The sequence below is a fragment of the Cetorhinus maximus genome, chromosome 2 (assembly GCF_964194155.1).
Source record: "Cetorhinus maximus chromosome 2, sCetMax3.hap1.1, whole genome shotgun sequence".
In the NCBI taxonomy this organism is placed as follows: domain Eukaryota; kingdom Metazoa; phylum Chordata; class Chondrichthyes; order Lamniformes; family Cetorhinidae; genus Cetorhinus; species Cetorhinus maximus.
The window spans coordinates 164,609,415-164,621,799 of NC_135880.1; the positions used below are offsets into that span (position 1 = coordinate 164,609,415).

The window sequence follows — 12,385 nt, forward strand, 5'->3', positions numbered from 1 at the left end:
GTATTGTAAGCCTTGTTACTCTGCAGTCAGCGTGTAGAAATACATTTTCAGTACACAGGGTGAATTTGTTGTCCGTTTGTAATGAAAACCCACATCATAAGCTTTGCCATAAGCCTTAGTGCTTGAAACCCAGCTTCATGCTAATCCTTAGAACCTTGGTATCTTGTTACATACACTTTGTAAAGTATTCTGAGCAATAACCCCTGGTAGCACGATTGTAATGATCTGAATAGATCTTTATAAAACGTGAAATATAAATAAATACCTCTATTCGTTGCTCATAAGATTTCCAGGGCTATTTTGTTGTGCTAACCCACAGTACTAATTTGGTTGGCTGTAGCTGGTTGTGAAGTGAGATTACTTTTGGGGTACTGTTTTAATTTTTTCCCCCTTTTTGAGAGCTACTAAAGTTGATCCTGGAAGCTGCATATTAAGCAATTAAAATGCAAACTTCAAATTCAATACACTCTACACTGAAGGCCTAATTTATTACAAGCTAAGTGTGGGTATTTCAATTACTTTTCTTTCAACGATGAGCACGTAGAACTGCTCTATTATAATGTGTGGTACTGGCTCTTGGCTTCAGTCAAATTGTTAACATTATGAATCGTGTCGGGAATAGCAATAAATAAAATGCAATAAAGAAAAAAGTATTTCCTGTATTAACATTGACCTGTGGTGGATTAATCCTAGTGTTGTGCAGCTGCTTCTGCCAGAGTGTCGGAAACCTTCCATTCGTTTTTTTTGGAGTCCACAGATGCGCATAGTTCAGCAGATAAGAGCTTGGAAGATGATATCCTGTCCTTATTGTTTCTTCGTTCTTTATTGACTTGCAGCCTATTAATCTCTGGTTTACTGGCTGGGTACCAGTCTGTGTTGTCACATTCCAGGATTGGACAGAATAAGGCTGATGAAATTTCTGAGGCTGACTGTTTCTTTGGAAGTTTACAGTTGGCTCGACATGGCTGCTGTTCTGGCAGTGGAGTTGTTATTGTCGTGCCCAAGTCATGTTCCTGTTAAAAAAAATTCTTAATGCTAGAGGTTTGGATTTTTAAATACAGGGTAACTGAATTAGGGGGTGAAGGGAAATTAAAAAAGGATTTCTTTCTTTCATTTACTGCTTAATTTGAGCAGTATTCCATATCCCGACTTGAAATACACCGTCACAATAATACATTATCTATTAAAATATATATTGCCGAGCAAGATCTCCAACTTCCTTTGAACAAAGGCATAACAGTGTGTGCCAAAAATCTAAAGTTATTATTAAAAATCTAAGTTACTTTTCACCAACCTCTCTACTTTACTTTTCTATGAGTGTTGTCACAGAATGTGCATACGTTTTATATATTTGTGTGTTTATAGTGCAACTGAGTAAAGTTTAAGTAGCTACATATTTTCTGCTGAAGGTTGTCATGTGGGAACAACTTACAATGGTGAAATGAATATCAGATAACATTTAAAAGGTTTTGGCACAAGTGATTTCCATACCCCAATCTACGTATTGATACTAATATGTTAACTAAGCCTAATGGGAAGAATGTCCATTATTCAACTCCTCCAATTGGCTTTGTGTTACCATTTTTATGTCATTGATCATAGTTTATTTTGTGTATGCAAGGCCACTAAGAGAGAAGACGACCATCGCAGTAACATCAAAAGGCCGTTATGGTTTGGAAGAGGAGCGAGGAGCAGTGTGTACTTCCACTCGTCGACGTTCCATGCCCCGCAGCTTAGGGGGCATGTCGACAGGCGTTACTGAGTCCATAATGATTCAGGCTTTGCGACAAGAAGAACAGCAGCGGGCAAGGGAAGAAAAGAGGTGAGATGTTCAACAAAATGTTTTAATATTAGGCCTATGCTGGGACTAACATGTTAACTGGAACTATCTGCCCCACACTCATCTCCCTGCTTTTTCCTGCCATTTTATATTTCTTTTGAAATATTTATCCAGTTCACTTTTAAATAGAAGCCTCCACCTGACTAGCATATGTGCTGCAAATTATGACTCCCCACTTAATTTTTCTAATACCTGAGTTATGCCATTTTTTGTTTTGTCTGATGCTGGAAAAAGTTTTCCACTATTCATCATCGCCATGCCTTTCTTAATTTTGATAACCTGTCCAATCCTCTTTTCATATTCCCTGCTACAGGGAACACAGCATTAAAATTATATAATTTATCATATGATTCTACTTTGGATTAAAAATAATATACGGTGAACCAGGTAGTGTGCTGGTTGACAATGCATTTCACCTCCAGTACCTCGGATAGAAATGTCAGAAGTGTCCCTTTGGCTGTAAAAGAATTTCAGTTGAGTTTGAGCAATATAAACACAGTTTCTAGAAGTTGTAAACTCTTATTTTTGACTCTAAATCTCATTAGACAGCATGATGACCATTGTGAAAAGTAGGAAGGTCACCCTGGTGTGCTTGAGGATGCACTTTGAAGCTCAGCACAAAGAAAAATTGGAGTGGTGTTATGGGAGCTTTTGTCTAACCAGCCATGCACCTGAGAGTGCTTGCTGTTAATGTTGAGTACCCATAGAGGAAATATTTCATTCCCCATCGGTGATATCTCAACACACAAATTCACCAATAAATTTAAATTCACAAAATTGTGTACAACAAAACATTACTATTGGTAAGTACACTTCAAGCAACTATTCAACTTTATGAATGAAGATAGCATTAAAATAAGCAAACTTTAAACATAGTTGTCATATGGCTATTGTTGATCATTTTTTTTGTATTATTGGATAGAAAATTAGCTCTGAGTAAATTTCTGTGGGTTAGTTAATTTTTGAAATACTTTTTTGTTATGTGATTCACTCTTCAAATCTTAGATATTTTGGCACTGGGGCGTCATTTAACCCATTGTTGTTTGTGCATACGCCAGCTTGCATCAGTTAATTCCATTCCCTGGGATGGGAAAGTGTTACCCTGTTAAGCAGTGCTGTTCTGAATCAGCTCTCACATTTGATTAGTCCACTAATTATTATCTAGTCTTTTTTTGCTTTGAAACATAGATGGAAAAAAAACAAACTGAGAGGTTGTGTATCATCTTGTAACTTTTTTGCACTTTATTACTCATACTATTGACTTCCAGGTTTGAGATAGTAAACTATTTTCAGTAACCCTCAACAGTTTTACTGAGATTGATTGACCGTGGAAGAAACATTTACAGCTAACTTGGGGTTGGGTAAAGGCATCATGCAGATGATAACAGCCTTTTTTGCTCCAGAGGGATAGGTTTTCGCCCTTAATGTCCTGAAGATGCTAACTGTCCTTGAGGTTTGGTCCTATGGCTCTGGCATAGCTCACATGGAAAGTAAAACCTGCATTTCCTATTGTTGTGTGCTCAATTAAAAGGTGATAATTGGTCAGCCAGGAAAATTGGAACTGTGTTTTGGATGCTGATGCAATTTTAAGTGATTGATTAAATAGGCAACAGCTTTGTTTCAATATTAATTTATGGGGTTTTGTGGTGAGGGAGGAGTGGGTAGAAGAGAGGGAGTGGCTGTTTGTGCAACTTGCTATTTCCTGCTATTCTGGCATTGAGGACATCAAATGTTAATCACGCCCTATGAAATGGGTGCCCAGGGTTGCTAGGTGGCAGTAAGTATATTGGAGACCACGGAATGACTAATGTTGGGACAAGCGTTATTCATCAAATATATTTTCTTCCTGCTGGCATGAGAAGCCAGCACCACCATTGCTATCGCTTAGTTCCCAAACATGTGTTCCCTATCTGATGAAGTTGGAAGTGGAGGACTATCTAAAGAGAGATGTTAACCTGTGCAGGAGAGGTGCTCTGTTCCCCCTCGCCTGTATCTGCACACTACCTGCAGATGGAGGTTAACATTTCTTGCTTTGGCAAACAATTAGTATGTTGATGGCTGGCTACTCTTCCCAAAGAAAACTGAAGGAATAGATCCAATAGCAGCACAAACATATTAATATTTGACTAACCATAAGCATAGTAATGTTATCCCAGAAATGTTATCCGTATTATGCAGTGCTGGTAAAATGGACATGCCAAGTGATTGGCCAGCAGTGATGCACCTGCCAAGACACCACCAATCAATATGGCAGCCCTGGCACATCTAGCTCGCAAGAACTATGGAAAATTGGCACCTTGTGGTCTGTCCAGAGAATTGTATCATCTGAAAGGACACCTGAAGCTAATGTGCAACATGGCCTTGACACATCCATGGTCAACTGTGGCCTTCAGCTTGGCTGCACTTTCTTGTAAACATCCTACAGTGCCGATGTGTGGGGATGATGCCGTGGAGTGGTACAGAAGGCGGTCTCCTTGCAACACTTAATTTCTGTATCTCCTCCATTTCAACCATCAAACAAACTAAGGTAAAAACAAAAAGCTAAAAGCTACTGCGGATGCTGGAAATCCAAAACAAAAACAGAATTACCTGGAAAAACTCAGCAGGTCTGGCAGCATCGGTGGAGAAGAAAAGAGTTGACGTTTCGAGTCCTCATGACCCTTCGGCAGAACTGAAGTATAATTAGGAGAGAGGTGACATATAAGCTGGTCTAAGGTGGGGGGCGGGGGGGAGAGAGAAGTTGAGGGTGGGGTGGTTGTGGGGACAAGCAAGCAGTGATAGGAGCAGATAATCAAAAGATGTCACAGACAAAAGGATCAAAGAGGTGTTGAAGGTGGTGATATTATCTAAGAAAAGTGCTAATTAAGAATGGATGGCAGGATACTCAAGGTACAGCTCTAGTGGGGGTGGGGTGGAAAGACTAACAAGGTATTAGTTGTGAAAACAGCAGTTGAACAAACTAAGGTGTTGTGCTGCTTCGTTACAAATCTGTAGGTTTATTTCCCTGCATTTTTGCCTATTTTAAACCCTTGCATTTTCAGCCTTGGCAAAGTCTGCTCATGAGATGTCTTTTGAGGCACTTGCGACTTTAAGAATTTATGCTGCCTTATTGTCACATTCTCTTTTATTTGACTCTCCATTATTCCCATTACTCTCAATTATAGTTAGATGCAATATTCTGCTCAACATTAGTATGCTCCTTTATATCTGCCTGAAACAGCGCTTCAAACTGAAGTAATGAGCTGACCATTGTGAATTGCTGAGAGCAATTTGGATCAAAATGATCAAAAACAGAAGGTTGAGGCTGGAGTGTTAGTAGGTTTCTTTCCATGAACAGCCCAACCCTGTCACATAATAAATCATTACGTATTCACTGTTGAATACAAGTTACTGATCAGAAACCCATGGATATTGTTCTTTATGTTGTTTTTTTACCCTCCCCCCTTTCCAAGCTGGGGCCAGTTATATCTTTCTGGCTGGTATTACCTAACACAACATAGAACAGGATCATGTCTGGCCTGATCTATTCGGCTCAATTCCATACTGGCTAGTATGTTACACACCTGGCAAACCAGTACTTTTCCATTCAAATGTAATATCCTTGTTTTCAATAAGGAGGAAAATTTGTCCCAATTCTACATGTTAAACAGATATTTCACATGTGAAACAGTTACATTTAATATTTGAATGCAATCTATTAAGTGGTATATTAACCTCAAGCTTTAGCATTACCCAGTTATTTTGTCTCTCAAGAACAGCACATCTGGGTTTGCACACTTGAAACACATTTCTCTGCTCAGTTATCCTGAAATTGTAACCTAGGTGCCCTTTTGTATGATAGCTTGTATTACATGTTGATGTCCAAATTCATCATTCACTCTGTGGCCTTGGTTTCTGTCAACTTTGTATGATCAATCAGGACAGGATCTTGAGTACAATGGATCACAAGATCCACAATGATTTGGACAGCTTCTTCGCAATCATACACAGGACTATCCTACACCTTCCATTTAATCCTATTAGTTTATGTGAAATTCACCTTTGTTTCATCCTCTTAGACATAACTAGAATGTCATCAAGTCAGTGGGACAGATGGGTTTTGATTTAAAAGTAAAAGCTTAAGGAGGAGCATCAATATTTTCTCTATGATTGTTACATATCTTAATCATGGTGAATGTCCCATGTAGTTTCAACAAGGTGTAAGTGGTGCGTCAAAAACACGTATTTATGCGATCTTATTAAAGTTAAAATAAACTTAAGCACATATTGAATAGGAGCTCAAAGGGTTGCTTGATTTGTTCTTTACCTTTGTACAAGCTTCTATGGTATCTGCGTTGGTATCTGAATTTCTACCATCAATATGCCTTGTGAATACAACCCAAGTTGCTCAAATGACACCTAGTGGCAGACATCTAGTACTGTCTGCCCTCTAAATTGTAACGCAGTTACACTTAAAAGTCCAGTTTAAGAGAAAAAGAGAGGCTAATTTTTTTAAAACTCAAAGATTATCAGTTTTTTTTCAACTGAAGTGTATATTTATAGGGCAATTTCAGATGAACTAGTTGGTAAATACTCCTGGTGTAGTACAAAGCCATACAGATAAGTAGAGAGAAAGGGCTTACTAGTTTAGTTCTTTCCTTTTTTGTACAATTTTCAAGATTATCTGAATTTGCCATCAGTATACATTGTGAATGCAACCCAAGAACTGGCAAGATGCTCAAATTACCTCTAGGGCTTCTGATTCAAGTGGGGTCTGTAAAATGTGTAGTGTACAACTACTGCCTCAAGACCATGGTCGTTTGGAATATAATAGTTCAGTTAATTCTTAAATAGGCAAATGCATTAAGATTAGTTCTTTCAGGAATTCAAAGATTGGTATGGAAAAAAATGGGTTTTGATTCATGGGGAACTAACACCAAAATTGTGGAAAGAAGGAACTGTAGACCATAAGACGTAGGAGCTGAAATAGGCCATTTGACCCTTCGAGTCTGCTCCACCATTCAGTGAGATCATGGCTGATCTGATAATCCTCAACTCCACTTTCCTGCCTTTTCCCCAAAGCCCTTGATTCCCTTACTGATTAAAAATCTGTCTATCTTAGCCTTGAATATACTTAACAACCCAGCATCTAAAGCCTTCTGCAGTAAAGAATTCCACAGATTCATTATCCTCTGAGAGAAGAAATTCCTCCTCATCTCTGTCTTAAATGAGCAGCCCCTTACTCTGAGATTATACCCTCTGGTTCTAGACTCTTCCACAAGGGCAAACAACCTCTCAGCATCTACCATGCCAAGCCCCCTAAGAATCTTTTATGTTTCAATAATGTTGCCTCTCATTCTTCTAAATTCCAATGAGTACAGGCCCAACCTACTCAGCCTCTCCTCATAAGAAACTTTCTCCATACCTGGGATCAACCTAGTGAACCTTCTCTGGACTGCCTCCAATGTCAGTGTCTCTTTCCCTAGATAAGGGGACCAAAACTGTTCACAGTATTTTAGGTGTGGTCTAACTTGTGCCTTGTATAGTTTTAGCAAGACTTCCCAATTTTTATACTCCATTCCCATTGAAATAAAGGTCAATGTTCCATATGCCTTCCCTATTACCTGCTGAACTTATATGCTAGCTTTTTCAGATTCATGCATGCGGGCCCCCCAAATTCCCCTCTGCTGCAGCCTTTTGCAATCTTTCTCCATTTAAATAATATTCACCTCTACTATTCTTCCTGCCAAAATGCATAGCCTCACATTTTCCCACATTATATTCCATCTGCCAAGATTTTGCACTCAACCTGTCTGTATTCCTCTATAGACTGTCATCCTTACCACTTGCCTTCCCACCTATTTTTGTGTCATCTGCAAACTTGGCGATAGTACATTCACTTCCCTCATCCAACTCATTAATATATATTGTAAATAATTGTGATCCTAGCACTGGTCCCTGTGGCACTCCACTAGTTACAGGTTGCCATCCTGAAAATGCCCCCCTTTTCCCAACTATCTCTTCTATTAGTTAGCCAATCCTCTATAATATACTACCCCCAACGGCATGAGCCCTTATCTTATTAGGTAGCCTTATGTGTGGTACCTCATCAAACACTTTTCGGAAATCCAAATATATTACATCTACTGGTTCCCCTTTATCTATCCTGCTTGTTACCTCAAAGAATTCTAATAAATTTGTCAGGCATGATTTTCCCTTCATGAAGACATGCCGACTGTTTGATTATATTATGTATTTCTAAATGCTTTGCTATTATATCCCATATAATAGACTCTAACATTTTCTCAATAACGGATGTTAAGCTAACTGATCTATAGTTGTCTGTGTTTTCTCTCCCTCCCTTTCTGAATAAGGGTGTTACATTGGCAGTCTTCCAATCCTCTGGAACTTTTCCAGAATCTAATGATTCTTGGAAGATTACTACCAGTGCATCCACCATCTCTCTACCTACTTCCTTTAATATCCTAGGATGCAACCCATCAGGTTCAGGGGACTTATAGGCTTTTAGCCCCATTAGTTTCCTTAGTACTGTTTCTCTAGTGATAGTTATTATATTTATTTCCTCTCCCCTCCCCCACCCCCTCCAACCCAGCTTTTGCCCTTGATGATTTAGCATTTTTGGAATGCTATTAGTGTCTTCTACCGTGAAGACTGATGCAAAGTATTTATTCAACTTCTTTGTCATTTCCTGATTCCCCATTATTATTTCCACAACCTCATTCTCTGAGGGGCCTATGTTCACTTTGGCCTCTCTTTCTATTATTTTTAAAGAAGCTCTTATTGTCTGTTTTTATATTACTTGCTAGTTTACCCTCAAAGTTTATTTTCTCCCTCTTTATTACTCTTTTGGTCATCTTTTGTTGGTTTTTACAACTTCCCAAATCCTCTGGTTTACCACTAATCTTTGCCACATTGTATGTTTTCTTTCAATTTGATACTATCCTTAACTTCCTTGGTTAATCATGCTTGGTTTATCCCCTTCCTAGAATCCTCCTTCCTCACTGGGATATATCTTTGTTGTGAGTCATGAACTATTTTCTTAAATATCTGCTATTGTTCATCAACCATCGTTTCTGCTAAGCTTCTCTCCCAGTCCACTCCAGCCAACTCTGCCCTCATTCCTTTGTAATTACCCTTAAGTTTAACACAGTTGTTCCCAACCCATGTTTCTCTCACTCAAACTGAATGCTAAATTATTGTATGTTATGGTTACTGTTTCCTAGGTGATCTTTTACTCTGAGATCATTTATTAAACCTGCCTCATTACACATTACCAGACCCAAAATAGCCTGATCCCTGGTTGGATCCACAACATATTGTTCTAGGAAACTGTCTCGAATACACTCTATGAACTCTTGCTCGTGGCTACCTTTGCCAATTTGATTTTCCCAATCTACATGAAGATTAAAGTCACCCATGATTAATGTACTGCCTTTTTTACATGCCCTTATCATCTCCTGATTTATTCTCTGCCCTACAGTATAGGTACTGTTTGTGGGCCAATAGACTACTCCCACCAGTGTCATCTTCTCCTTGTTATTTCTTAGCTCCACCCATATGGATTCTACATCTTCCAATCCAAGATCATTTCTTGCTATGGTACTTATTTCATCTCGCACTAACAAAGCTACCCCTCCACCCTTTCCTTCCTGTCTGTCCTTTTGCAGTGCCACATACCTCTGAATATTTAGTTCCCAGCTTTGACCTCCTTGTAACCATGTCTCCGTAATGACTATAAGATCATACCTATTAACCTTTATTTGTGCTATTAATTCATTTATTTTGTTCCGAATATTGTGTGCATTTAAATAAAGAGCCATTCATTTTGCCTTTTTACCATTTTTTTCCCCCTTTGACCTTATTTGCTGCCTTTTTTTATGTTTGTACACACTGTCCTTTCCTGTCACTCTCTGGGCATCATTACCTAAATAGCTGCCCTGCAATGCTGCCATATCCTTTTGCTTTGTAAGCCAACGCATCCCCTCTCCAGAACCAAACCCCCCCCCCCAATTTAGTTTAAAGCCCTCTACACCCCTAGTTATTTGATTCGCAAGGACACTGGTCCGCGCACAGTTCAGCTGAAGCCCATCCCACCGGAATAGCTCCCTTCCACCCCAGTACTGGTATTATTGCCCCAAGAACTGAAACCCATTCCTCCCACATCAATCTCTGAGCCATGAATTTAACTCCTTGACTTTACTTACCCTATGCCAGTTTGGCCGTGGTTCATGTAGCAATCCCGAGATTGTTACCTTGGAGGTTCTGCTTTTTAATTTAGCTCGAAACTGTTCAAATTCTTTCAGCAGAACCTCCCTTCTAGTCCTTTCAATGTCTTTGGTACCAACGTGGACGACAACAACTGGACCCCTCCCACTCCAAGTTCCACTCCAGCCCTGAGGAGACGCCCTTAACTCTGGCACTAGACAGGCAACACAGCCTTTGGGACTCGTGCTTACAGCTGCAAAGAACAGTACCTATCCCCCTAATTTTACTGTCCCCTATCACTACTATGTTCCTAGTTCTCTCCCCCCCCACCGCCCACTCGTCCCACAGTGCTGTGGTCAGTTTGCTCATCCTCCCTGCAGTCCCCACTCTCGTCAACACAACTTCCAAGAATGTTGTAACTGTTGGACAATTGCAGGGGCTGAGGCTCCTCAAGTGCTACCTCCTGGGTCCCCATACCTGCTTCACTTGCAGTCACACCCTCCTGTCCCTGATCACAGACCAAATTTCAATTTTTAAAAATTTATTCATGGGGTATGGGCTTCACTGGCTGGGCCAGCTTTTATTGCCCTTCCCTAGTTGCCCTTGAGAAGGTGATGGTGAGCTGCCTTCTTGAACCGTTGCAGTCCATGTGGTGTAGGTACACCCACAGTACTGTTAGGGAGGGAGTTCCAGAATTTTGACCCAGGAACGGCAGTATATTTCCAAACCAGGATGGTGGGTGACTTGGAGGGGAACTTCCAGGTGGTGGTGTTCCCATCTATCTGCTGCCCTTGTCCTTTCAGATGGTAGTGGTCGTGATTTTGGAAGGCGTTGTCTAAGGAGCCTTAGTGAATTCCTGCAGTGCATCTTGTAGATGGTACATAACTGCTGCTACTGTGAGTCAGTGGTGGAGGGAGTGAATGTTTATGGATGTGGTGCCAGTTAAGCCAGCTGCTTTGTCCTGGATAGTGTCAAGCTTCTTGAGTTTTGTGGGAGCTGCCCTTATCCAAGGAAGTGGAGAATATTCCATCACACTCCTGACCTGTGCCTTGTAGATGGTGGACAGGCTTTGGGGAATCAGGAGGTGAGTTACTTGTTGCAGGATTCCTAGTCTCTGACCTCTTTTAGACACAGTACTTATATGGTTAGTCCAGTTCAGTTTTTGGATAATGGTAACCCCCAGGATGTTGATAGTGGGGGATTCAGTGATAATAATGCCATTGAACATCAAGGGTCGATGGTTGGATTCTCTCTTGTTGGAGATGGTCATTGCCTGACACTTGTGTGGCACGAATGTTACTTGCCACTTGTCAGCCCAAGACTAGATCTTGTCTAGGTCTTGCTGCATTTGGACGTGGACTGCAGCAAGAACCTAATCTGAAGGGTGTGACCACCTCTTGGAGTAAAGCGTCCAAGTAACTTTCCCCTTCCTTGATGTGGCACAGTGTCTGCAGCTCGGACTCCAGCTCCTCAACTCTGGTCCAAAGTTCCTCAAGCTGCAAACACTTACTACAGACGTGTTCGCTCTGGATCACCTTGGTGTTCAGTTCTACAGCAACATCACATCACCCGTCCTACCATCACTATTGTATTTTATTTAATTTATTTATTAATTAATTACTCTAGTACCCCTGCTCTTTACACTTTATTGTAATTAATTTTTTTTTGCACACCAGTATCCATCTTATAATTAAGCTATTTTAAGAAAGAGAAAATAAGGACTGGAGACCTAAATGCAAACTAAAGACCTTAATTTTACTTTAAAGACCAGAAATACTCACCAATCCTACTCGCCTATCAGCTGCTCTTGCCGCTCGCGTTTTAAAATGAAGCCTCCACACTCTCGCCGCGTGCGTTTTAAAATAAAGCCTCCACACACTCTCGCTGCTCGCGTTTTATAAAAACTGTACCATTGGGATGGCGTTACCTGAACCATGGCGAATCGTATAACTCGGGCTGTACAGGGGGCTTTAAACTGAACAGTGGGGGCAAGGGGCCACATGAAGGGAGATTTGAAAAGTTGGGAAAGAACAAGGAAACAGCGCAGAGTAGCGATACGGGTAAAGGTAACGAGTGTGACATGAAGGCACAGTGTAGAAACATGAGTGCGTCAGCAATAATATCCGGGGAGGGAAAAATGGTAAAAAAAAAGAATTAAAGGCTCTTATCTGAATGCACAAAGCATGCATAACAAGATAGATGAATTAATAGCACATAGAAATAAATGAGTGCGATATGGTTGCAAAGTGACCACAGCTGGGACCTGAATATTCAGAAATGCTGTTGGAGCTGCAATCATCCTGTCAAGGGGAGGGTATTTTATTACATTCATGACTTATT

At 40.4% G+C, this 12,385-nt stretch overlaps 1 protein-coding gene across 2 annotated transcripts in view; it reads left to right on the plus strand.

Annotated features, from left to right (window-relative positions):
* Positions 1 to 12,385, plus strand: part of brd10 (bromodomain containing 10) — a 77,364-nt gene that overhangs the window by 23,782 nt on the left and 41,197 nt on the right. For both annotated transcript variants that reach the window (XM_078570568.1, XM_078570569.1), the window contains exon 2: positions 1,622 to 1,822. In XM_078570568.1, coding sequence (XP_078426694.1) covers positions 1,622 to 1,822 — 201 coding nt within the window. The remainder of the gene's footprint in view (positions 1 to 1,621; positions 1,823 to 12,385) is intronic.